The sequence below is a fragment of the Oreochromis aureus genome, linkage group 12 (genome assembly GCF_013358895.1).
Source record: "Oreochromis aureus strain Israel breed Guangdong linkage group 12, ZZ_aureus, whole genome shotgun sequence".
Classification (NCBI taxonomy): Eukaryota; Metazoa; Chordata; class Actinopteri; order Cichliformes; family Cichlidae; genus Oreochromis; species Oreochromis aureus.
This window is the reverse complement of record NC_052953.1, coordinates 29,096,879-29,123,186: the sequence shown is the minus strand read 5'-3', so window position 1 is coordinate 29,123,186 and position 26,308 is coordinate 29,096,879. Positions and strand designations below refer to the sequence as shown.

At 40.0% G+C, this 26,308-nt stretch overlaps 3 protein-coding genes across 5 annotated transcripts; 1 reads left to right on the top strand and 2 right to left on the bottom strand.

Moving 5' to 3' along the window:
* Positions 1-2,192: 2,192 nt before the first annotated feature.
* Positions 2,193-5,218, bottom strand: atp5meb (ATP synthase membrane subunit eb). Its single transcript, XM_031743658.2, has 4 exons — positions 5,063-5,218; positions 3,342-3,396; positions 3,059-3,157; positions 2,193-2,948 (listed from the first exon to the last, which is right to left on the bottom strand). Exons 1-4 carry the CDS (start codon positions 5,096-5,098, stop codon positions 2,923-2,925), a joined length of 216 nt encoding a protein of 71 aa, XP_031599518.1. The 5' UTR covers positions 5,099-5,218; the 3' UTR covers positions 2,193-2,922.
* A 2,589-nt stretch (positions 5,219-7,807) lies between these two features.
* LOC116323354 (potassium voltage-gated channel subfamily V member 2-like) lies at positions 7,808-12,044 on the bottom strand. Its single transcript, XM_031743677.2, has 2 exons — positions 10,691-12,044; positions 7,808-9,108 (listed from the first exon to the last, which is right to left on the bottom strand). The coding sequence occupies exons 1-2, from the start codon at positions 12,023-12,025 to the stop codon at positions 8,842-8,844; spliced, it is 1,602 nt and encodes a 533-aa protein (XP_031599537.1). The 5' UTR covers positions 12,026-12,044; the 3' UTR covers positions 7,808-8,841.
* A 4,226-nt stretch (positions 12,045-16,270) lies between these two features.
* On the top strand, positions 16,271-25,982 carry LOC116323343 (transmembrane protein 150A). 3 transcript variants are annotated; one of them, XM_031743663.2, is made up of 8 exons: positions 16,271-16,364; positions 18,063-18,334; positions 18,494-18,541; positions 18,671-18,757; positions 19,556-19,623; positions 21,192-21,319; positions 22,328-22,505; positions 23,397-25,982. In XM_031743663.2, the coding sequence occupies exons 2-8, from the start codon at positions 18,270-18,272 to the stop codon at positions 23,693-23,695; spliced, it is 873 nt and encodes a 290-aa protein (XP_031599523.1). In that variant the 5' UTR covers positions 16,271-16,364; positions 18,063-18,269; the 3' UTR covers positions 23,696-25,982. The 3 variants fall into 3 exon arrangements, with proteins under 3 accessions (XP_031599523.1, XP_039477029.1, XP_039477030.1); XM_039621095.1 differs by lacking the exon at positions 16,271-16,364 and adding an exon at positions 16,412-16,636; XM_039621096.1 differs by lacking the exon at positions 16,271-16,364 and adding an exon at positions 16,747-16,815.
* The last annotated feature ends 326 nt before the right edge of the window (positions 25,983-26,308 follow it).

Sequence of the window (26,308 nt, the reverse complement as noted above, 5' to 3'; positions counted from 1 at the left end):
CAGGATAAGGCTGGCTGAGCCTCAGGTCACGTATGCACAGCGAAGGTGTTTACATGAGCAAGCAAATGTATTTTTAGCCCCGAGGATACATGAAAATGTATAAAGTGTATTTTTGTCGTGGCAGGTTAGGGTTTGAGAAAGATGCAGATTTCAAGAAAGATTCTGAACTGACCATTTTTCTACTGCATCTATGAGTTTCCTTTAAATGTGTTCAAAATATTCCCAAAACCCTGAACAGGGACAGTTTTTCCAAGAGCATTAATGTTTTTTGTTCTTTTGACATTCTCTTTATTATTAGTAGTATTATTAATTTAACATAATAAAAAAATCCTACACTAATTAACTTAGTGATTTGTTCTGCCAAGTCTATTTGTAGATTAGGATTACAGCTCCGTCTGTTTAGCCTTTTTGTCTGCTCTGTTTTGTTCAGGATGTTTTTAATGTAAAACTATGTATTTTGTGAGGTCTTGAACTTTAACAACCAATGGAAAAATCAAAAATCTGTTTTCTATCTTCGGGAAGCAGTACAGATGCACAACTGATAAAACTGCAAAAAAATGATATATATATACTGGATGTTGGGTGAATGCTGGGTCATGTTAGGTCAGCACAGGCTCAGGTGTTCCTGGCTGCTGCCACTTGCTCAGTTAAGTAATCTGTCTCTTCTTCAGCTTCACCCTGCAATGTGTCACACAGGAAACAGCTGAGCTGCATTATAGAAAGTTTACACCACTTATGCATCCTGCATGTGCAGAGGTCTAAAAATGCACACGCTTGTGTTTCACAGGTATCAAGGTTAAGTTATATTCCACTATAAGATATTATACACTGTCTACATGGTTTGCTTACAAAAAAAAAGGTCTTCTTTTGATTTTACACATTTTGGAGTCTGTTTCTGTTTTTGTGTCCCAAACGTAACCAGATCACTGTAATCCCCCTAACAGCTCTCTGGAGATATTTTTGTAAGTTAAGGAAGGAAATTTAAGACAAGTAGTGTGCCAGTAAATCCGGCTGTATTTTTTTGGCAGCCCTGTCATTGTTGTCGTTCTAACAATAACCTGTCCTGAAGATATTAGATAAGACCTTTGTGCCCCATGTCCACACCTTTTTAAATGCAGTCAAATCTTCGACGCTGATGTGGCCAGTCACGTGTCAGCAGTGTTAACTCTGCATCTCTAATCTGAAAACAAACGACAGGTTTAAATGATCCTGTTACAGACGCACACTTGCTTAACTGGAAGTGAGCTCAGGTTGATCAGATCTGGACCAGAGCCAAGTCAGGTCACTGGCTGATGACTGGCTCAAGTTGTATAACAAGCAGCTGAATGTCCAGAATGGATGTAAGAATATATGCGTCCATCTTATTCAATCATAAGCTGCAGTAACTGTTTTGATACTCATCTAGCCATTCACGTTTCTCCCAGTTAAATTTTCTTTTCACAATACTATCTTTTTGTAGGTTTGTGTAAATAATTAATGACATAATCCTGAACATTAGGAAACAATAGAAATTATTTTTAGGCAATGCAATTAAACAAAAAATAAGAGGTTGCTGTATGTTAATATTGTTTTAACACTTACCAACCAATGTGGGTCACACTAAAAGTGAAAATGAATTTCCACATGAACTGTAATCTTAATTAAATGGGAAGTTTAGACATTAAGTATTAACTTTTCCACAGGTTCAAAAATACAGCAGGACTGAGCAGAGTGACAGGCATGTGAATCTATTTAAAGGAGCTACAAATAAAGAGCGTATGACTCATAAACTTTGCATATTTATGCATTTAAAAAAGTAAATATAAATTAAAGATCAGCCACAAAATAAGTACATTTTTACCTTTAAATCTATAAAATAAAGTGTTCCAGGCTGTGTTATTTAAAACTGACATCAAGGGCCTGGTGGCATGTCACCGTGCCAACATCTAAAAGGCTCTTTCAGGGTTTCAAAGAAAAGATTTTGAATGCCTGGCAAAAGGATTTAAGAGGATAAGTCATTCCACTGTAACAAAAACTAGAGATCACCTCAGCCATGTTGCCAGTTGTCAGACCTCGACCGATCACTGCCATTTCACTGCCACACCCGTAAAGTTTCAGAACTCATATCATAACCCACCATCATGGTGGCATATTCACAGGCCGACGTGTCACCACCTGCTAAATTATTTTTCAAAAAGTGGTTCACACGCACACAGAGTTTTACTTCTTATGTCTTTATTGAAAAGCTTAAAGTGAAGGCTGGAGAAAGTGGACATAATACCTCAAAAGCTCCTTGGATTGAACAGGATTTGTATAAATGAATTGACAACCTGTGCTCTGGAGTGAGGTTGGAGGGAACAGTGCTTTCATCATCAACTTACACAGGACCTGAGAAGCATTACGGAGGTGCACGAAAGTGGAGGAAAAAAAAAATAAATCAGTACACTCCGTGTTTCATCAGCATTTCTTAAGAAGAAACGAGACATTTACTAAACTAACCAGCACCCCTTTGTAAATGGTTCCCAGACAATTCTGCAAATTTTGAAGTCGGTGTTGTAAATGGAAACCAGTGATCCAAAAAGGTGTTGGCAGTAAAAAAAGGTAACTGTAAATAAATTATATATTTCACCATTTAATGAGAAAAAGTGTTGACTGCAAAAGCAATCAAGAATTCAACTGACTGAAGGAGAACAAAGACCACAGTGCATATATGGCATTAAGAGTTCAAAAGCTTTACTCCATAATCCTTGACTAACATTAAATCACAATATCTGGAAATCCAAAGGGCTGCTGTATTATTAAAGGTAACGGTGAAAATGTCCACATAATGGGAGTGTTTTTGAGTGGCAGTGACCCCATTTTGCCTTTGCTACTCCAGAAAAAGGAGGAAGAGATTGGAAATTGCACATGGACGAGGACATCCTCAAACAGCACTCCAAGGCTTTACTTCAGAATGGTGTCTTCATTTGCTGTGAGGACGAGAGCAAAATATGAGATTTGAGGACGCAGTCGTGAGGGAGACGTCCACATTACTGAGTCCAAATGTGAGCTGTACAGTATGTCTGCGTGAACAAGGTACCTTCTGCTAGCTGCTTGGCGATGCGCTCCTGCTCTTCACGGACCTTCTTCTCCTCCTCCTCAATCTTCCTCTCTTCTGCTGCAATAGGCTTCAGGTGATCTGAGCAAATTAGAACATTTATTAAGCTGAGGTGGAAGAAAAAGACACAGTTTCCTGATTTATGAGATACAACTATTGTCTTACACAGCACGTAGTATATAAGAAGCTCTGCCCAATGAATGGAAGTGTTTGACCGCATTACACTACACAGCTGCAGTAAAGGACAGTTCTAGTAACAACTTACCATATCTCCTTTTGCCATATATGATCCCAGCAATCAAAGCTGAGTACCTGGCTGTCTGGAATAGAAAATGTGTACATGTTAGTGCCAAAAACTCCATAATGAGCCAGCTGAGATGCAAAAGAAAAAATATGATATAATTGTAAATGATAAATGACTTATGTCTGACGGTGAGAGCCATGCATCAGCCTCTGATGACCATTTGGTACCTAAAAAGCGAGCTACTTCAAAAATCCTCCAACAAAACACAGGAGGAAAAATGTTCCCAGTAAAAGTGGAAACAACAAAAGGTGTTTCACCACTTGAGGCAAAAACACACCACCGAGTAAAACCTTGCCATAAAGAGGGAGATACTAGCGGCTGGTGTTGTGCGGCCCAAATGTAAAATGACTCCACTGAGCATCGCTGGAGAACTCGCTGACTGCGCTCCGTATGACAGGAAGGGCAAACGGTGGATGGAAATTACTGATGTGATCACATGGTGGAAAAACAAGGCTGCAAAAAGCTTGATCCAAGACAGAAAATATTTTTCAGTTTTATTGTATGACAGCATGGTGCAGTTCCTGAAGGGTTACAGGGTTAAGTTCACACTTTAGTTCAACAATAACTAAAGTGTTAAGCAGTTATACTTAAGGCTTCCAGAGGAAAAAAAACTGTCTAGGCTACTTTTGTAGTATGTTTAACTTCTGCTGTGTCTCTACTATTGCACTATAATGCACCTTGTTTTAATAGATTCACATTTCAATTATGGCAAATTTATTGAAATATTCTGATATTATGTATTATACCGTCACACAGCTTTTTTTTTGTAGATTTATAGTGTATATTATTTATTGATGCATTATGCATTATTCTCTTACACAATGTCAGTCTGTAGTATATATACATTTTTGTGTTCTCATAGAATAATGCCCTTAGTAGGCGCCTGCAGCATTTTTACTTTAACTTTACTTTAACTTGTTTAATGTTTATTAAAGACTGTACTATTTGTATTCTTTATCCTGCTGCTGTAACACAAAAACTTCCCTTGTGGGATTAAAGTATTTATCATTTGGAGGCTGTTTTCTCTAACACCAGCCGCTACACCTGGTGAGCTTTCATTAGTACAAAACATACATTTGACTGAGGATTTAAAGGGCATTAACGACAGGGCACAAAGAGTTACTGTTACAGTAAAAAATATCTAGTTTACAGTGACCTTATCCACCGGTCATTCACAGTATGACCAGTAGGGGGCAACAGCTTCGCTCCAAAACAAGAGTTTTCTGACAGCTGACAACTGAAGTAGAAAGCGAACAGCAGCTAAACTTGTTTGATGCAGAGACAATTACAAAAACAACACATTTTTAGAATTAGTCATTAGTTATTTCCGGTGACTCCACTTTACGAGCCAGTTAGCGATTCGGCGTTTAAATGAAGGCAGCTTGTTTTAACTATCAGTCAAATCAAGCGTGATGTTCCGTAACACAGTCACTGTTCTCCTGCACACATGTACGGTCAGTGCAAGCTGAGCTGTACGGCACAAACAAACAACAGTACAGCTCAGGCTGCAGCTGCTCATTCATAGTTTTAGTGACACAGCTGACAGCTAGCATGCCCTTGCTAAAAGTTAGCAGATTAGCGTGTTCTCGGTAGCTAACTAGCAGCCTAAAAGACAGCGGTTTGTGCCGTCTGACAATAAAACACTAGTAAATGTTTATAACAAAATGTGTGTCAATGCAAACCTTAATCAGAGGTGACACTGGAACCGGAGGAACCATAGTTTCACGGCAGGCTTACGATTAGCAGCAGAGGTCACTTTAGCACCAGTAGGAGGAAGAGCAGAGGCGTCTTCTTCTTTAGGTCTTACTGCCGCTGGGGAACTGCTGCCACCTCCTGGAACAAATGGTCCTCTTCAGCCTTGAGGCCTGGAGTTCCCCACACCTGATCTAGTCTGCAGCTGAGGCTGTCCAAGAGCTCAGTGATCCCCTTGTCCAGATCTGGATGGAGATCCCCCAGGACACCATCCGTCATCGCATTAGGAACATGCCCCGACATTTTCACGTATGCATACAAACTACTGAGTACTATTTTGAGTTACTGCAATGAAAATTCAGCAAAATGGACTAACCCATCCTCTTGTTCCAAACACATCACTCTGTCCGTAACTGTACAGATATGAGCATGATATCTTTTTCCCATTTAGACCTAATGTGTTTAGGTTTTTTGAAGAGTGTAGTTGATAAAAACTATAAAAAGCAATCAACTCTGTACCGAATACAATAAAACAAAAATAAAGTTGATGTGAAATGTCTTTAGCATTGCAAATGCTGTTTTGTGCTGTGATATGTACTATAGTACTCAACTTCCTCAACCATGCCTCCATGTAACAGTGCTGTGCCACCCTGTGGACTGTTTTTCTAATTAAATGCAAACATTTTATCTTCTTTTATCTGTTTATATTCAGTCATAGAGTTTGTCTACATCTGAAAATAATGTAGAAACTCTTCTTCAGACGTAACACTGGGTTAATTCCCTTACTAATGCTGCCATCCAGCAATGATAATAATAATAATGATAATAATAATAATTCATAATCCACCTTCTCCACAGAAATAAGGTCTATGAGCTAAATGGAAAATCATAACAGCAGCAGGAAAACCAGCCCATTACTAAATATGTCAGTAATACTTTTTCTCTTTGTCATAATATTCAACCAGAGATCTAAAAACTGTGGCTTTATATACACCGACATGACATTGCAGTAGCAAATGTCTTCCTGCAGAGATCAGTAAAGAATCTTTGAAGATCCCCAGGATAGCTGAGAACCTTGGACACACTTCATGTTCAGTTTACCCAGGTGTGAGAAATCTGGGGGTAACTTTTAATCAGGTATGCAGTTATAAAGTTTTAAAGTCTCTGTCTCAAACTAAGACAATCATACAAGCTATTGTTATATCATGCCTTGACCATTGCAATTCATTATTCCTTTTCCTGGATCACTTGCAAATAGCTCAGAATGCTCCTGTGAGGCTGCTCACCTGGTCCTCTAAAAGGACCCATGTTACACAAAATCTGTCGTCTTTGGGAAAACCATTCCAGAAGCTTAGCATTAGCTTGATTTGTTTATTTTAGACCAGTTTTAATTTCGGTTTGGGATCATTGTCCTGTTTGAACACCCAACTGTGTCTAAGTTTCAACCTTCTAGCTGTTGTGTTGAGGTGAAGTTGAAGAATTTGAAGGTATTCTTCCTTCTTATTCCATCAACTTTGTGCAATGTAACAACCACTGGCAGCAAAACAGCCCCAGAACATGATGCTACCACCACCATGCTTGACAGCTGGTACAGTATTAGTTTTGACAGCCTCACCTTTACTCCTCCAAACATACCTCTTGTCATTGTTGCAGAATCACTTGATATTTGTTCATGTTTATCATAAAACATTTGTTAGAAGGCTCGATTTGGCTCGATGTGGATTTTAAAGCAGGGACTTCTTTCTCGGTCAGCACCCTCTCAGTCCATGGTAATATAAAACTGACTTGACTGTGGACAGTGATGCTGGTGTTCCAGCAGTTTGAGTCTTGGTGGTTCCTGACTTGTTCCTGAACATCCTAACCAATTTCCACTCATCTGATGTTGATAGTTCAGGAGTTTTTTCAAGAATTTAGCAAAGTGATGCCACATCTGAACAGCATGTACCTACGTATAGAAAGAGACCTTCCCACCCTGTGTAAATCTACAATTTCTGTTCTTAGATTAGACACCAAGTTCCTTGAAATTTCCCATTGTTCTGAGTGTTGGTAATTCCAAGGAAAACCTACAAGCTGTGGTCAGTCATGATCACTAAGACGTTAAAAGGCCTTGTCAGGTTAAAAGACAGTGTGGAGCCTTCAGCACCAATTATTAAAAGATTTAAGTGAACATGTGTATATATTTGAGTCTGCATGTATATTTTGACCCTGTGTGTGTTAGGGAAAATCCAGAAGTCATTAAAGATGTTTGCTGTCCAATCATTAGACCCTGGAAAAAGAACAGTTCAAAGAAATCATTAAAAGCCCAAAATTACCATGATGTTCATGCCCATCTTGAGTACCGGTACATGTGAACTTCTGACTACAGCTGTATAAGTAACTGCTAGGACTCTGAGGTAATCCGACCATTTCTTTTTGCCTATTCCTAGATCCAGGTTAAAGACAACAGGAGACTGGGATTTTGAGCTTGTGGCTCCCAAGTTGTGAAACTCGCTTCCATTGATTGGACTGTGATACCTTTTTTTTTTTTTTTTTTTTTTTATACCCTTAAAACCCACATGTGTGAGATTTGCTTTAATTAGTTTTATCCATTTATAGTTTTAACTTTTGTATCCTATTTTGTACTGCAAAGCCCTGTGATGTTTGTTCTTGAAAAGTGCAGTTTAAATAAACTCTACTTGTTTACAATCAGTCACTGAGGAGACTCTCTCTATGAGGAAAACAGCATTTATTGAAAACAGTGTTTGAGACAGCATATGTTGCTGCGGGCAAAGCCAATGAATCATACTGCGTACTTTGGCGGAATGATTTATTTGCTTTGCATGCAGATTTACAAAATGACCGAATACTGCAAACACATGAAAAGCAGCACTGCTCTACAAAGTTCACCAAGTAAACAGATCACCCGTGTGAACACTGATTTAAAGCACTTCAGATGCAAAGGAAAGGAAACTTTGTTCAGCTGCCTCTTAAAAGTGTCTCTTCCTAAATTTCACAGAGCTACACTGTAGATATGCATGAGGACCTATGCCCTGCCTATGCCCGAGAGAAAAGGATTAAAGGATTTTCATTCATGCTATAGATATCCAGAACGAGCAGGTGAACTCTGACCTCTTTATCCAAACATTTAGATGTTGATGAGATTACAGATTTTCACTCTGGGAAATTAAGAGTACTGCTTTTAAAACATTTCACTTAAAAACTTGACTTTAAGTTAAAAAACAACAACATCTTCACAGCATGGATAAAACGATCATATGTAAACATATTTTTTACATACTAGATGCTTTTATGGAGAGAATTATTCCCATTTTTGCACCAAGGGTAAATACTGTAGATGTGCACAATTTAATAAATGTTGGCCACAAAAGTTTCTCTTTGTCTCTCTTTTGATATAGTGCATAGTTGACAAAATATTGTTTAGATTTGAAGAATGTTTACATTTGTGGTATTCTTTAAACAAATATTTCTAAATTATGCTTTTAATGCTTGAATATCCCTTAATAAAAATATAATTTCCTGTAAGAAAATTTAAAGGGACCAGTTTTCCCCTTCTTCTCGGCACACTGTGTGCCAGATTTTCACTCTGAACTCAGTTTAATAGCTAACTAGTCTGGAGGGTGTAGACAGCCATATGCTTCCCTTACAAAAGCTGCCAACTAGCTGGAGCACCCCACTCCAGTAAACTGAGTGGTTTCTTTCTTTTCTTTTTTTTGTCCCTATTCCAGTTTCACAGTGAAGCATATTAGTTTGTTCTATAAAGAAAAAACAATCAGTGTGCATGACATTGGTGGTTTCCAAAGCAGTGTTCCAGGGTTTTCACCGTCCTCTTGGCAAATCTCACCTTCCCTCGGTTCTTTAGGGAGGCGGTGTACTGGTTGGACTTGAGTTTGGAGTAGTAGTCAGAGAACTTGTTGAAGAGGATGGATATGGGCAGGCCGTTGAGGATGATTCCAAAAGCAATGCAGATGAAGGCAAAAATACGGCCTAGTATGGTCTCTGGATAGACGTCTCCGTAGCCCACAGTGGAGATGCTGACCTGCAGCGAAGACAGGAGAGCGGTCAGTGCTGATGGAAAAAACATCCCAGAAATAAACAGTAGGCAGGTTTAGCCAGGGCCCAGCTAAACTGGCCTAAAGCTGTCTCTGCTTTTCCTGCCTATTGTAATCTAAATCACATTGTATTAAATAAGCCTTCAAACGAATGACTGAGGCCACCAGGAAAGTGTTAGCAGGTTAGCGTGTTCTCGGTAGCTAACTAGCAGCCTAAAAGACAGGAAAGTGTTTACTGAGGTTATGAATGAAGTGAGCAGCATGCTCATATTCACACTCACTTCTAAACACAAGACGCCCCCTGTTGGCCATAAGATAGAATGTACATTACAGCCAACTTTTATATACAGCTTATGGTCAGTGTTAAGAGAACTTTTTTAACTCTCTTAACCGTCCTAACAACAAGCCTGGCCTCCTCTTTAGAGTGCAGCGTCCACGAACAAGAGTTTGTAAATGCTTCTGTATATCTCAGTGCTGCAAATTGTAGGTATGCTAAAAATAATTATGTTCAAAAAATGCAAATGTTCATCCATCTATTTTCCACCACTTCTCCAATTCCAGGTTGTTTCCAGGCTAGAGCCTATCCCATCTGCCATGGGGCAAAGGAGGGGGTACACCCTGGACAAGTCCCCAGCCCATCGCAGTGTTAACACACCATGCCACTACTTATTAGATCTTATTATTAGATATTAATAATAATCACTGCTACACAACTACTTACGGTGAGATGACACATGACAATTTGTTTCACATCAGGACATGCACTGACTAGCAAACCACCTTTGTAGTAGTTATAAATCTTGCCCTAGAGTGGTTCAGTTTGGCTGAATTTCACTGCTTTTCCCCTCCTGCTGACAGACTCACGGTCAGGCTGTATTGTGTAAATACATTCAGACTTTTAGTTAGAAAGCACCCACACTGCCCCTTGATCCATGAGCACTTTTGTCAGACACCAGTTCAGTTTTCATAAGGTATCCTGCCAACAGACTGCAGGTAAACTGCCTTAGAAGTAGGTGGTTCGATGACTCACTGTATGTGAATTCACAATAATGCAACTGGAGTCGGTAGCCTTGAGCAGGTTTCAGAGTTCCATAAACACGACTATCATTCAGAGGATTATTGTTTCTTTCCTTTGGATTAGATGTAAGATTCTACCACCTGGTTTAGGGGAGGGAGGGAAAGGATCTGTTAATGGTTTATTCATGGCAACAGCAGACTCTGTGAATCAAGATGTTAACCTCTTAAACTCCAGCACAGACACTACTGGAGTTATGGCTGTTCCACCCTCTAAAACTTGACAAGGTGCCCCTATTTAATCAGAAAATATTCAATACACAATTCCTAGGAAGCGCAGGGAGACATGTCCTTAATCAGAGCTGACCTCATTTGTTTTGTAAGGTGGGTATTGCCCAGTGTAATCTAATAATGTTGCACTGAGACACGAGTTACTCAAGGACAGGACACATTAATACTTATTTTATGATAAAGTTTATATTTGCTACCCTTTCTGTTATTTTTTCAGACTGTAGTCATTCTTCCTTATACCCCTCAATACAAACATGCACTTACAGCCGCCCACCACCATGCATGAGGAATGCTGGTGAAGTTTGTGTGTGGCATATCGTGCTCCACGGTATAAACCATAGCAGAAAAGCTGAAAATGCCCATGGCGATGAAGAGGAAGAGGCAGCCCACTTGCTGGTAGCACTGTCGCAGGGTGAAGCCAAACGCCCTCAGACCCGTGGAGTGACGCGCCAGCTTCAAGATCCGAAAGATCCGCATCAGTCTCATGATCCTCAACACTTGCCCCAGCTTTCCCACCTGCCCCACCGCCTGCATGTCAGCCTCATGCTTCATGTAATTATCCTGGCTGTCAAAGATCTCCAGAATGCACTGCAGATACTGGGGCAGGATTGCGATTAGGTCCACGGTGTTGAGCACACTCCTGCTGAAGGAACTGAGGTCAGGTGTGGATAAGAGACGCAGCAGGTATTCCATGGTGAAGAAGGTGATGCACATGGACTCCACGTACTCCCAGTATGTCTTGCCGCTGAGGTGACCTGAAGCAGTTCTGTACTGCATCTCCTCTACTGTGTTGAGGGTCATGGCCACCAGGGAGATCAGGACAAACAAACTGGAGGCCACAGCCATCAGCTTGGCCTGCACAGATGAAAAAGGCTTCTCCATCAAGTTCCAGATGGCTCGCCGCGTGTGGCCCATGAACATGTCGTGGAACAGCTCCTCGTTCTCCTCGATCTCTACCTCTGCCTCCAGCTCCCTCTGGATTTTCAGCTGGTCGTTGAGCTCGTCCTGCCTCTCCTCGAAGGCGATGCGGCAGCAGCGGTGGGTGGTCTTGATTCTCACGCCCCAGTAGTTGATCTCCTCCAGAAAGTTGCGGGGACACAGCTCGTCCTTGATCCAGAGCACTCCCGTCCTGTAGAAGTTGAAGATGCTGTGAAAGACATCTGGGTCCCTGTCAAAGAAGTACTCATTGCTGGTCACTATGTAGTCATCACACAGGTCCAGCTTCATGTTGTGGTCTGTGTAGGTGGCCAGTCTCCCTATCCTGGTCTTGGGGTACTTCGCTGCCATCTTGTAGGCTATCTTGTAGGGCTTCCCTCCTACATTAATATTGATCACATAGTTCTTCTTGGAGGGGGAAATGTGCTTGGCGAAGCCGTATGGAGTACTGTCATCCTCTTCGTCCTCATATTCTGCATAAATGTCGTAGATGTCCCTGCTGAGCTCCTGCAGAGAGTTCCATGTTTTCACGCAGCTTTCCTTTGCTAGTGGGTAAACAATCTCAGAAGGTCTTCGATTAATATCAGAATCTGTGACTTTGTAGTTGGGGAAAAGACTCTGTCTCCTGTTCAGTATGCTGTCCACCTTCCTGGTGCTCCCCATCTTCCTGTGCTCCACCCTCAAAAACTACACAACAAACAGAGCAGCCAGACTGACTAGCATTACTGGAGTCTAATACCCCCTTTACCTAAGAGTGGAGGACACAAGCAGGATGCCTCATGGCCCTGTTAATGTTGCTGACTGAGAGGATCCGCGTGCTTACAGGACATATAAATACCATTATCCTCTGCTGAGCTGCCTGGTGACATGACGGTGGCTGTGTAGAATATCTGAACAGATGACCAATAAGAATACATCTCGTTTTATATAAAATGTGTTTTGAAATCCCTTACTCAAGAAGTTATACCTGAAGGCTATGTGTGGGAAATACTACTGTATACCTTTGTTACTTGCATGCTGTCTGAATAAAACTACACTACTTAATACTTTAATACAGGATAAACTGTAGATTTCTAGTAGAACAGTTGTTAAAAGTTCACTTCAAATTATTTGTGAGATGTTTTTGTATTGGTTTCCTATAGCAAAGGGAAACAAAGGAAGGCTAGTGCATACATAAAAGAGGATAAAGGCTTTAAGCATTAGCCTACTTCCTGACTGGAAGGGGGTGGGGGGGTTCCTCAGAAATGAAGTGAATCAAGGTTGCATGCCTTTAACATTAAAACATGTGGTTTTAATGTTAAAGCAGCAGACAAGCATCAGCAGCAACGCTGTGACACATTCACATAAGCAATTAGCAGGCTTGCTTTAATCAGATGGAAATTTCTACTCAGAAGAAACAAGTGTCTCCAACATGACTTTGATTCCCATTGAATCCTCTTATTGGATATCAGATTATTGTCCTGCTGATTAACAGCCCAGGCTGACCAATGATGGCATTCTGCAAGACTATTGGCTTATTACAAGAGCCATAAAGTATGTCAACCCTTTATTTACCTTCCTGCTGCCAACCACCACGTGAGGGTTAAATCAGTTAAGGACTGAAGTCATTAAATCAGTGACACTTAAATACCACTTTCAGACTTAAGATAGTCTTATTAGTATAAGGTGTCAGTAGAACAGGGGGTAAACTGGGATGACGATGCAAACTGTAGGGTCAGATCATGTGGAAGAGAAAGGAAAAGAACATTTTCCATAATATACAGTTTCAGAAGAATGTTTTTTGTTGTTTGTTAAGCCACTTCACACTGACCTGTGAATCATTTAAGAATATGAAAGGCACCCAATTCGAGGGATAAACCAATAATGTGTCTACACATACGAGACAACTCAACAGAAAACTCATTTTAAATTGTTTCAAAACCACATAATTTGTTGAACATTGATTAACATTATCTGAAAGTCATGTCCTTGGTGCAAATTGTTGTCAGTATGTACAGTGCAGTTCAGGAGAGAGGTACAACAGTGAGTGTCAACAGGAATCTGTAAAACACAGCTCTGTCATGATTTGAGGCTGATTTCATTGTGTTGGGATCATCTTGAGAAAGAAGAGAACAAAAGGCAACCAACATCCAAGGAAGAACATTTTTAACATCCTTTAAGAAGCCTGGAGAACTATCCCTAAAGAGTACTTAAAGAAACTATAAGAAAGCTTTCATAGAAGAGTTCAGGCTGTGTTGAAGAATAAAGGTGGCCATGCCAAATATTGACTTTCAAGCTTGTTAGAATTCCAGAAACTGTTTTTGTCTTATGCTGTATTTTGATGTGTGTTTGCATGTTTCAATAAATCCCTGCACCTCTTTCTCATTTTCCCAGCAAAACATAAGGAAATGAGAGGCAGCTCTTGCCTTTTAAGGAGAAAATAATGTGGTTTATTTTTACTATGACCTTTACTCTGACATGGTGACAAACATTACCTACCTACAGACCGAGTCATATATACATATATATACCTTTCAGTGATTTTATCACAAAACCATTTATGCAACTGTCTGCTGAATAAATCCGAATGTCTTTCCTGTAAATATCACTTGTGGCCATAGTGAGTCCTCTTTTACGGTATTGCTGAAATTTCTAACTTACAATGTGGTGATTAAAAAATGATGGATTGTCATAGAATTTAATATTTCAGAATAAATGTTAGAAAGATCCAAAAACCATATGGAAAGGATTTAAATTAAAGTAGTCCAACATGGTGACAAACATAGCTAGCAAACATAATCGGTCAAACTTCTTTGTACTTTTCATTTACAACTGAATCTCCCTATTGATCCAGTTCATGATGCAAGATCATAAAACAAAATAATTTTGTACCATAACTTTTTTACTTGCATCTCTGGGGATTAATATGACCCCCCCACACCCCAAAGCCTATGCTTTGTTGTCAATCACAAATGTCCACAAGATCAAATTTAGTCCCTTTAAAGCTGCTTAGCAGAACAAGAACGCAGGTTTTAATCTGCCCTGTAGCTTTTTTAAAGCCTCCGGTCATATACATTCCTTGTTATTTAAATTCAAACACAGATTGTTCAGCCACAGTAAATGTTGGCGTTTGACCTTTGAAGGTGTTATTATATAATTTCAAAGTGAACAACTTTGCAATCTGCAAACTCCACAGCAGATTATACCATAAAGCCCCCGACCTTTGTGCAGTGTCAGTTTTGGTGTCAATATTTTTTTTAGGTACAGTGAGATACAACAGCCTAATCGTATTTTCTCACTACTTGCATGTGTGAATTGTACACATGTTCATATTCCAGTTTGTTAAAAACAGTTAGATTTTGTTGCTGCCTCAAATAAAAAAAACAAAACAAAACAGAACAACAGCAAAAACCCATCAAAATATTTGTTTACCAATCTGTTTTACATTGTGTAGTATGGGGGAAGGGGGCAGAGTGCTCTGCTAAATGTTACTTTTCATTAAGAATTTTTATTTTTACATTTAGATGACTGGCTTCTCCCGCCTCCGCTGTGCACAGGTTATTTTACCTCTAATATTCATAAAGTAGCTTTGGAGATATTTCAGATATTGTTATTTTCTGGTTTGAAGCCTTTAAAGAATTATTGCAATGATTCCCAACAATACATCATTTTCAGAGACAATTTAACCAGTGTTGGGACTAACGCGTTATTAAGTAACGCGTTACAGTAACTACGTTATTATTGTGGTAACGAGCACGGTAACTAGTTATTATGCCAAAACCAGGAACGCGTTACTCGTTACTGGGATTTAGATAGGCTCATTACACATCACAATAGGAAACGGAATAATTGAATTAATTGCGCTTCGATTTTGAGATCTGATTGCATCTCACTATCTCCACAGATATGTCATGTGGGCCAACTGCTTTGTCCTGACATGTGTGAAACTTCCTGATTCACTAATTTTTCTCCATCTGTCCTCTCATTTTCTTCATTCATCAGCTCCTCAAAATACTACTTCCATCTTCTCAAGACAGCTTTTCAGAGCTAATTCTGCTTATTAATTACATGTGTGCTTTTGCTGCTGAGACATACAAGTGAATTACACTGCTCTTATATTGCCAGGGTTGTTGACTGATAATTGGAGGGCTGTCCTGACATGTAGCTTGAACACCATTTATGTGCTTAAGTTTCAGCGTGTTCTGTATCAGGCTGGCAACTCATCATTTATGGTATTCCCTTTCCCCTAATGGCCAACTCCATCACTTGTTAGAGATGAGTTCCTGTGGTAGAAACTTTGAAAAAGAGAAGAAGAAGAAGAAACTACAGTGAGTCAATATTATTTTAGAAACAAAACACACATAAACTTTGATCAGCTTACGTTTCTGAACACATTGAAATCACGTTTCTTACTTAACCGCCTCACCAAAAACTACAGCGGGGTCGCACAGTGGGGCCTGACAGCACTGTGAGCTCTGTCAAGTTAGTTACACTAGAATAAAAGATTATATGATTGTAAGAAAATAAAAGTGTTTTATGAGTATTTGACAGATTCCCAGGGAAGACGTCAGGAGATGGATTTTTTGCAGACAAAAAAAAAAAAAAATCACGGATGGACTGAAGGTCTAATTATTATTTTTATGCAAAATCGGCTTACATGTAAAATGGTTTCTGTCGGCTGGCCCCAAAGGTGTGACTTCCGGGCTTGATTGGATGGCAAACTGAGGAGATGGGCATTAAACGGAGGTGGTGATTTTTATATATATATTTTTTATTTTATTAGCGGTGCAGAGCATCTTCTGTATTTTATTACCAATGAAATAGTTATTGTTATAAAGATAAACTAAAATTATTTGATTATTTATTTATTCTTAAAGAAACTCTAACAGCAACGGCTACTATATTTTATTTTGAAACGCCTAACCGGAACTTGTTTAAGCAATTACCTCGTTTGCTAAGAAAACGCTGTTTTTAAAGGGAAACCAAGGTTGTTGAGGTCTGTTGTGGGCATAGCAGGTGGAAGGTAGGTGTAAACTAATTTTTGCACTATAGCTGTCCAGTTACCACAGATGTTCTCGGTCTTGAATTTTTTCTTGTTTCGGAGCTTATCGCTGGGGTTAGCGGAAACCGAGATGCGTGCAGGTGTCAAGTCAAACGAACTGGTAAAGTGCGAGCTAACTAGCTAGCTAGGCTGAAGCTAGCGAGGCTAACGGTTGGGTTTCCGCGGTTTGCAAAGAAGGCTGCGGAGCTCCGGGATCTTACTGCCTTTGGTTGGCCGGAGTAGACGGTGGAAAAGTTAGTGTTGTTGGCATTTCGTAAAAAACATACTGTCACGTTTGTATTTTGCCTTTTATAAGTACAGTGGCGAATATTTGCTGTGAGTGGCTGCGGGCGGTAAGAGGGGGGGCATTTATGCCCCCCTTTACACAGATGGTTCTGTTCAGTATGTTAAAGTCCTTCTCCGTAGAGGCGAGGTAAGAATAATAAAAGGCCAGTCATCCTCGTCATCCTCTTCATCACAGCATATTTTACCATCTTACATTTACAAATGCTAACTTTGAGTAGTTTTTCATAATTAAAATTACTTGTATGAGTAAGTAAGTATGTTGTGAAGCTAACTGGTTGCCACGTTAAACAAACAGGCAAGTTACGTTTGGCAAATGCTAAAAGATACAAGACCTAAATGAGTGATTTGGGATTTTTTTTTAATTTTATTTTTAGTTGTAGAGGTTTGTAATTGCAAATCACATTTTAGTAGGGTGTAGTCACTGTGGGAAGTTTTATCATCATCATCATCATTATTATTATTATTATTATTATTATTATTATTGTTACATTACAGAGTAGAAAAAGAACAATAATTTTAACACTGCTTCATTTGTGGGTTCAACCCTTCTTTGGGTACAAGAGCTTCTGCTCAATCTAATGCCACTGTATATTCCCTCTGAACCAAGGGCACACTTGTAACTGTACCCTGTGTAAAGTGATACACCTCTGTGTTGGGGCATGCTTTCCTCCACCACACAGCTGACCTTGGCCAAGTCTACATTCTCAAAAGGGTACACCTTGCCCAGACAGTTTAACAGCTTCATGTTGCTGCTCATTTCTTTTCTAGAGGTGCAGTCAGTTTTTGCATCATGTGGGGAACAGATGCCAATACAAATGGACATTAGTAATGGTGACATAGGGCAGTCTTACGGAAGATATTTAGCGACTGCAGTGAGGTTTTATTGCTGAATGTGTTTTGTTTACAGTAAATGGAACAGTCTTGCATGTAAACATGACTTTGTGCTGAGGTTCATCAAGAATCTAAGAGTCCCTAAGAGAGTTTGATAGGTTGGCCATCCTCCTTTGTTTTGTGGTTTTTTTGTTTTTTGTTTTTTTGTCTTTTTTTTTTTTTGTCAGCATGCTGGGGATCTTCAATTTACTATAAGAGTACACACAGTCACTGCTTATTTTGTCCCTCATGCCACACAAGTACAGTGTGTATGTGCTTAACAGTTGGCCGCTTGCATTTATGTCTTAAAATGCAACCATTAACAGAGCGTGTGAGGCAACTGAACTCTTTTTTTTCTGTGATATGAATGCCAAGGCAAGATGTTTCCAGATGATATAACACCGAAGATGTGCCTGTTTTAAAAAAAAAAAAAAAAAAAAAAAAAACTCTCTGAATGCTTCATCTGTTTAATAAAATTGTCCTTCTACTCCTCACCTTCTTTAGGGTTGCTGCTGTTTGCAGGAACGTGTGGAGCAGAAGAGCTGTGCCATTCCCCCTTTTGCCCTCTCATGCCCCCCTTTCCCCCGTGTGTCTCCCTGTGTGTTAGTGCCCCCACACCCCCACCCACCCCCAACCTGATCCGTTGCCGCTCCAGCCCAAAGTCACCCTCTCACCCCATGCTTGGGACAAAGGTTGCTCACTGCCAGCCCAATGACTGCCTGGATTGTACTACCTGTCAGCTTGTCTGCCTTCTCCATCACAGGAATATGGATAGTGTGAGTCACAGTGCCTGGGTCTTGTATGCTGTCACATTTAAATGTGTTACATGATGGGTAGATTACTTGAAGGGGTTGTGGGAAAGGACGGGGCAAATGGGCTTTTGTCATTAGGGATTTGTATTTCTTTAAATTATGGTGGGTTTTTTTACTCTACAGGTATGCCATGGCTGTGATGAATCACCATGTGTGTCCTGTGGAGAACTGGTATGTGATTTTTCTTTTATGAAGGTGATGAAATGGGCTAAAATATCTAATAGCTCTGGCTTATTTTTGTAACCTAACTCCATAGCTATGAGCAGGGAATAAACAGAGCTTTTTGTGTCACTCCTACAGGTTTTACAATGTAACATGCATAGAGGAGCTGCCCCGGCCAGGCTTCCCGAAGTCATGCTGCACCATCCAGGACATCCCCCTCATCAGGTCCCTTTGCTACACTTAATGTCTTTGTTTCAGAGTACAAAAGCTATTTTGTGTTAGCAAAGGCCTCGAGGCATGAATTATCATCTTGTTATGTCATCGCTTTGCATAAATTGCATTTGCTTAATTTGCAAATACGCCACTTACCACAGGCGAGTACAATAGCGCTCTTGTAAAAACTAATCCCTCCAAACAAGTTTTTGCAGTCCGTACGCTTAGATGATTTCTCATCTAAGTTTCAGGCTGCGTAAGCCGACATTTGGTGTCATACTTGAATTTATTAGAGAAGCTTCCCTTGGCAGAAGCATACTGTTAAACAGTGTCAGGTAAAATACATGCGTAGTCCTTTTAAAGTAAGTCTCACTATTCAGCAGCCATCTTATCATCACCTCTGGGAAGTTAATTGGGCATTTATCTTAAAGATCCTATCTAAATGAATGGGAAGGAGCCATGGTTAGTCTTATAAATAACTGCTTAAGACAGTGTTTCCTGCTTCTCACACCAGATCATTGAACAAATGGATGCAGTTAACAAAAAAAATAAGTACACTTTTCCATGTTTTTAGTATATCGAGTGGTTTCAGAACGGTTTAGTTTTGAATCTCCGTATGTGACACTACAACAACATGATTGACTCATGTTTTTCAGTTCATTAGATTGTTGGTTTGCTCTTTAAGGGTAGAGGCAGGAGAGCTGCCATCTTTGGTGTTTCAGAAATTAGAATCATTTATGTCATTTCTGGTGTGTGTGTGCTGTGTGTCTTTGTAAATACTGACTGCATCTTGTTTTCATGTCTTCACAGTAAATGTGGCTCCTACCCTCCTGAAAGCTGTCTGTTCAGCCTGATAGGCAATGTTGGAGCCTTCATGGGTAAGCCAACTAAACGCAGTACATGCATGCATGCATGTCTTTACAGTGTGTATAGATGTCGATGTAGCTTGCAGTGAGTTGGCTTAGTGCGACATGTAGTCTGTAAACTATGGGAAAATCTGTTCCTCATTATGTTTTATGTTCTGTTGTTATGTTAAGTTTTAGCAACACCTTTAAATCTTAGTTAAAAATAAAACGACAGGGTTTTAGTGTTTATGTACTAGTGTTAGCTAATGTATCACCAATTTCCTGGTGAAGACACCAGGAAGCGACTGTACTCAGAGAAACTAAGTTTTGGTTAATAACTTCCTGTAGAACTACCAGTTGACATTTTAACACTTCCTTTTTTTCTTGTTGTACTGATTACATAATCATTTTAAGCTACTTTCTGTTTCAAGTCTTAATGTTAAACTGAGATGATCATCTGTGAGAACATCATATTTGACTAGCAAGAATGATACCGTCTGTGAATGATGACCAAAGTATACCTTGGTGTATTATTATTTGTTTGTTTGTTTATTTATTTTATTTATTTTTCGTCTTTAGGGTCTTAAAACATTTAAGAGCATCTTAAATGACACATAGAAGAAGGGTGTGGGGTAATTTCATAAGGAATAAAAGGTGGATTGGTTAAATCTCTAATCTGTCTCTATATTCATTACCAACACTTAAGTGAAAAGCCTGTTGGCTTCTGTTTGTTATGCAAACAAAATTAGGCAGTAGACACCTTTCATCTCAACACAGTCTCCACAGTCCACTCTGTCTATTTTATTAATTCTCCACAGTTTCCCACAGGCACTGATGTTAGCCACAAGCCTCTAAGAGTTATGCAGGGGCTGGAAATAGCCTGTGCTCCCTAATCAATAATGAATACAGCTTTCCTTCCCCCTCTGTCCCTTCCCCTGCATTCACCTTCTGTGGCTTTCCTCCATTCCTTCTCCTCCCCCTCTCTTGTTTTTTCGTCACTCACTTCTGTCCCAGTTTCCCCCAGCTGCTTGATTGCTTCTCTCCTGCAGCTCTACTTCATTATTCACGTCACCTTTACCTCTCATATGTCTTTCCTATATATTCCAGCTGTCATGTTTTTGGGTTTTGTTTTTTTTTTGTGTGTGTGTGTGTGTGTGTGTGTTCCCTTGGATTTTTAGTAAATAATGCATTTCTGTAATTCTTCGGTAGACCAGAAGCCGTTTTAGACCCTCGAATTCCTTCCTGTTGGTAGCTTTCGATGTTGGGCTCTGTTTTACTGACTTGCAACCTGGGTTTTTAAGCCTACTGAGAAAATTGACCCTTATGCAAGCAGAGATGTCAGTATTTGAAAACCAGCATCCTGTCTAAGGCGGCAGTTACATGAATCACATAGTCTAACCTTTGGAAGAATGCGTGAAGCCACTTCCTAGCTGCCTTTCTTATGATGCAGAACAGCAAGTGTCCAAATTTCAGGCGTTCAAGTTTATTTTAAAAATTAGGAAAACAAAAGCATACTTTTCATACTAAGACTGATTCCTTCCACATTCAAATCAAAAAGATTATTATAGATTATTAATACTTGTTAAATTTGTTTCCAACAGTTGTGATGGTGTGCTTTTTGCGCTACGCCCAAGTGATCGAACACAGCCACAGATGCTGGGTCAACACCAGCGCTCTGGTGTCTGGCTGCACCAATGCCATTGGTCTTGTCATGGTGGGCAACTTTCAGGTAAGTGTCGACAGAAAAAACGCTGAATTAATACATAACCAATTCCAAAAAGTTTGGGGTACTGCGAAAATTTAAAGGAAAAAAAGGGAATGTAATGATTGGCAGATATCATAAACCTGTCTTTTATCCACAATAGAAACCCTTCTAATGTTTAAATTGTAAAAATGTACCACTTTTAAGAAAAAACCCATATTTGCTCATTTGAATGTGGCGCACAAAAGTGCCTTTTTTTTTTTTTTTTTTTTTTTGCGATAGTCTGTAAACATCTGAGAACTGAGGAGACCAGCTGCTGAACTTGAACAGCAGTATTGTCTCATTCTTGTCTGAAATAGATTTTTTTTTTTTTTTTTTCTGTTTCATGATCCATCGGATGTTTTTAGTTGAAGGGTCTGGACTGCAAGCCGGCCAGTTCAGCACCTACATTCTTCTGTTCTGATGTAATAATGGCTGCAGTCGGTGGTTTAACACAGTCTCGCTCAAATTTGCATGGCCTTCTCTTTTAAAATAAACAAAACAAAAGCCATCGCCTGAATGGGAGGATAAGTTTCTCTAAAACCAGTGTATATATCATTTGGTATTGATGGGATCTTTCTGTTTGTGCAAGCTGTTAATTTCACAGGCACTGATGTGCCTCAATACAATCTAGGTGCAGACTTTTGAACTGAGCGCTGATGATAAGCTGGATTGTCGTCAGTTTGTCTGACCACAGAGCATTTTTTGTTACCAGGGTCAATTTTATATTATCTTTAGCCAGAGAAGGCGGCTATGTCTCACATGTTGCTGCCATCAAATTTAAAATGACCTTAATTTATAAAATGATACATTTTCTCAGTTTAAACATTTGATGTTTCAGTGTTGTTTTGTGAATAAAATGAGCTTATGAGACTTGCAAATCATTGCACTCTATTTTTATTTGTATTTTATAGTGATGCTGCACACAATAAGTGAAGACCTTCTCGTGGATGTCACAGTTCAAACGGCTCTTCTGACATTGTTTCCATCTGGCAGGTTGATCACGCCAAATCTCTTCACTATGTGGGAGCGGGTGTGGCCTTTCCAGCAGGGCTGCTGTTTGTGTGCCTGCAGTGTGTGCTGACCTACCGTCTGGCTGTGACGGCCCTCGACTACTGGATGGCTCATTTCCGAGTGGCTCTGGCACTGGGAGCCATGATCTCCCTCGTCTTCAGTATCCTTTCCTTACTGGACTGAGATCCTTTAAAGCCACAGTGATGATTTTGTCATTTAAAGGCATGGTGGCTCTGTGGTTGGCCTTACAGTAAGACCATCCTGGGTTCAAACCTAGACAGGGCCTTTCTGTGTGCTCCTTGCATGCTTTTGCTCCAGTATAGTATAGTTGGGCCTCGTGATGGTCTGGTGACCTAAGCAGGGTGTAACCTGCTTTTCTCGCCACCTCACCTGGGACAGGAACAATCTATGAACTAAATAAGCAAAATAGCCTTTGACGTTTCATGTCAAACTGAATAGAGTTGTAGACTTTAGTTTCTATGGTGCCTGCTCTTCTCTGCAAGTTAGCAATCGGTGTTTCCCCTTCAGTGCTCAATTAATATCATTTTATTTCTGCCTGCCTATTCATTGGCTGATTGGCAACAGAAATTAGAACTGTACAGCTCTGTCCTCATTATAAATAAGCCTATTGTGGGTGAAGAAAAAATTAAGACACCAGTCACTAAATACTGTAAGTCCATCTGTTTGGTAGAGCTCAGGACCCAATTGCAGTTAAATCAGATCATTCAATTCAATTCAGTTTTATTTATACAATGCCAAATCACAACAACAGTCGCCTCAAGGCGCTTTATATTGTAAGGTAGACCCTAGAATGATACATACAGAGAAAAACCCAACAATCATATGACCCCCTATGAGCAAGCACTTTGGTGACAGTGAGAAGGAAAAACTCCCTTTTAACAGGAAGAAACCTCCGGAATTCATGTGTGACAGCCTGAGGTGAAGCTGCTGCTTTATGTATAGATTTGAATGTTCTGTCTGCTTCAGTGAGGATAAATGCCCTGTGTTCTCTCTACAAGAGCCGTTTGTCATCCTTAACTTGTCCTCCAAGGCGGCATCTTCTTCATTCACGAGAGCTTCACCCTGCAGCACGCCGCAGCCATCTGCGAGTGGGTCTTCACGGTGGACATCCTGGTTTTCTACGGCACCTTCACCTATGAGTTTGGCACCGTCACCAGTGAGACCATGATGGCAGGCTTGCAGCAGAGCCACCACGGCTCAGGCGTGATCATGGGTTCCAGGGGCCAGGGCTCAACATTAGGAGGGGCAACCAAAGGCCTCAAGTCCCCTGGGGGAAGCAGCACATCGACACATCTCAACTGTACCCCAGAGAGCACAGCCATGTTGTAGCTGTGCAGCCCAGCCGAAAGGTCTGAAACATCACCGCAGAGGTGCTTCACGGGCTCCCACAGGAAGCCAAGCTGACAGAAGCAGCACATGGAGGAAGAGGAGGCGTTTGGATATCCTCAACCTGTTTTTTGTTTTTAAATCTCCACTGTTGGCATGACCTGCTACAGTTGTTTCCTGTAGTGTTGTTGAAAGTTTGGAGCCATGAATGTTCCTCGGTGGCTTTTGATCTGGGCACTTCTGCATTAGGTAGGGTGTTGCCTGACCGGGAGAGTAGTTTGTTTTTTGTTTTTTTTACTCTGCATAGCTGGTCCCTTGATGGTTTTCTCCTTCTCCCCAGACTCCTACCCAAAACTTTTGTGTGGCTGACCTGCTTCGGCGTTTTGCTTCTCTCTGCACGGCACACTTTTCTTTCTATCTTTTTCTTTTAACAGAAGAGCATTTCATGTTTGATTTCCGAGTTTGTGTAGTAGGTAGGAACCACTGAATGTCTGAGAAATGAATAGTTCCGTTATGTTTTACAGTTTGAGAGCACACAGGCTTTTTTTAATCAATCAAGCATAAATTAATTATTGCACCTGCCTTTGGTTTGGTTGCACAGATAATTTGAATTCAGATGGTCAAGGTACTTTTTAAATAATTTTTTTAAAAACGTGTAAATGTGTATCTTGGGCCTGCGTCCCTCGTGTGCGAGCAGCATGGAAATGAATCAATGATAATTGTCATCTCCTTTATGTCGTTCCATTAATTTGTAGTCAGTTTCTTTGGAATGCTAACATTTCATGTTACCCTTTATTTCACCGATGTCCACGCAATAACTGCCATCAGTCATGTGATAATGAGTTTAATGCAAACCTTCTCTTTGGTTCTGACTGACATTTAAAGCCCATGTTATGATAAAACAAGTTCGCATGTGAGTTAAAACAAGAATCTACTTTGGCATTTGAGAATAACGCAGTTCTTGTTTGCACATTGATGTGATTCCAAGCTGGACCCTTGGAAGCCTTATTTGAGTTCATCGACCAACGTTTTGTTTCAGTATGAAGGGATGTGAAGCCCAAGGTAGTGTGATTTATTCACAGGAGAGGTACATATGATACAGGCTGTAGACTGATGTCAAAGTGCTTTATGTAATGCGTTTTTGTTTGGTTTTTAATTGTGTTGTTGCCAATTTCTCTTAAGTTGTTATCTTTGTAGTAGCTCAACACCAGACTGCCACACATCACCACTGGTCAAACAGCAGCTGGCTAATGCTGCCTGTTACATTTCTTTGTTGGAGTGAATGAGGTGTGTTTCACAGATGCACAGTATTCTGCCCTCTGTATAGTGTTGAGTCATTTTAAACTGTCTGAAACACTGGATGCCAGCAATACTTTTTTTTTTTTTCTTCTTTTTTTAAAAGGTCACCTACCTCTATCGTTTGTCAGTTGGATGTTACCAGAAGGTGAAAGCTTCTAGTACAGAATACAGTTGTGAAACCTTTTCCATCTCGCAGCGTTTGAGGTATTTAATGTTATGGCGAGTCGGCAGTCTGCGGCTCTGTCTGCAAGTATCTGTCCTAAGAAGTGTCAGCATCCTGTGTAACAGCACAGTGGATGCACTGTTACACAGGATGCGCAATCATGTGTCTGTTTTGTCAATCCTGTTTGTCCTGCAAAACTTGCCAAAAAGACTAAAATCTACTCCAGGTTGAGTTAAAAATTTTTTTGTGTCTTTTCTGTTTTACCATTACATCTTTTATTGTACTTTTTTTTTTTTTCTTTTCTTTTTTTTCCCCCTTCTTCTCATGTGTTCACCTGTAACCTGTTTTGCTATACTGTAACTGAGTCACGCAGTTTGACTCCCAATGGCAGCTTGTTTGAGTCCTCACATTGGGGCTGGGATTATTCTGTTACAGCATCTATACCATAATGCCATCTTCCACACGCCAAATATTAAATTAAAGTGGATTTCATTATTATTTTTTTCTTTCTATCCAAATGTACACTTCAATATGCAGTCAGATCATTAGGTTGTTTGTGTAAGAACACTGTATTACAAAAAGCCGCCTGAACTGTACGTCTTGAACTTTAACAACACAGAAAAACTTTACTGATCCTATTTTTCTTTTGAATTTGAAGAGTATGTAAAGGAATGGTAATCACGAGTCTGACAAATCCCTGAAATCAAGTCAACACAAATTGTGTTTTTTATAAATTCTGTAAATATGTATGATTTTTGTCTATCATTTAGGTATTTTCATTTGACAGAGATTTATATTCAAATATGAAATAAAAATGATAAATTATTAGCATGTGGCTTTCATGGACTATTTTAAACGCACAGAATTCCCTTTGTTTCCTCAACGTTACTTTCAGCTGCTGTGTCTTCGATTTAGATTATTTTCTTCTGTGTGGGATGCCCCTCCTGACGCAACCCCGAAGGAATTCAGACCGGGGCTCCTGGGCTCTCAAAAACACTCAGTGAATGTGTAAACTACAACGTTATATAAACGACCACTGTGACGTGGACGGAGTTTGAAGATTGTCATATGATTCAGGAGCATCAAAACCAATTCTGTGCAGATTGTGTTCTTAATATTCACTCCAGATGGGCTACAGGACAGCTAGTGTTTTC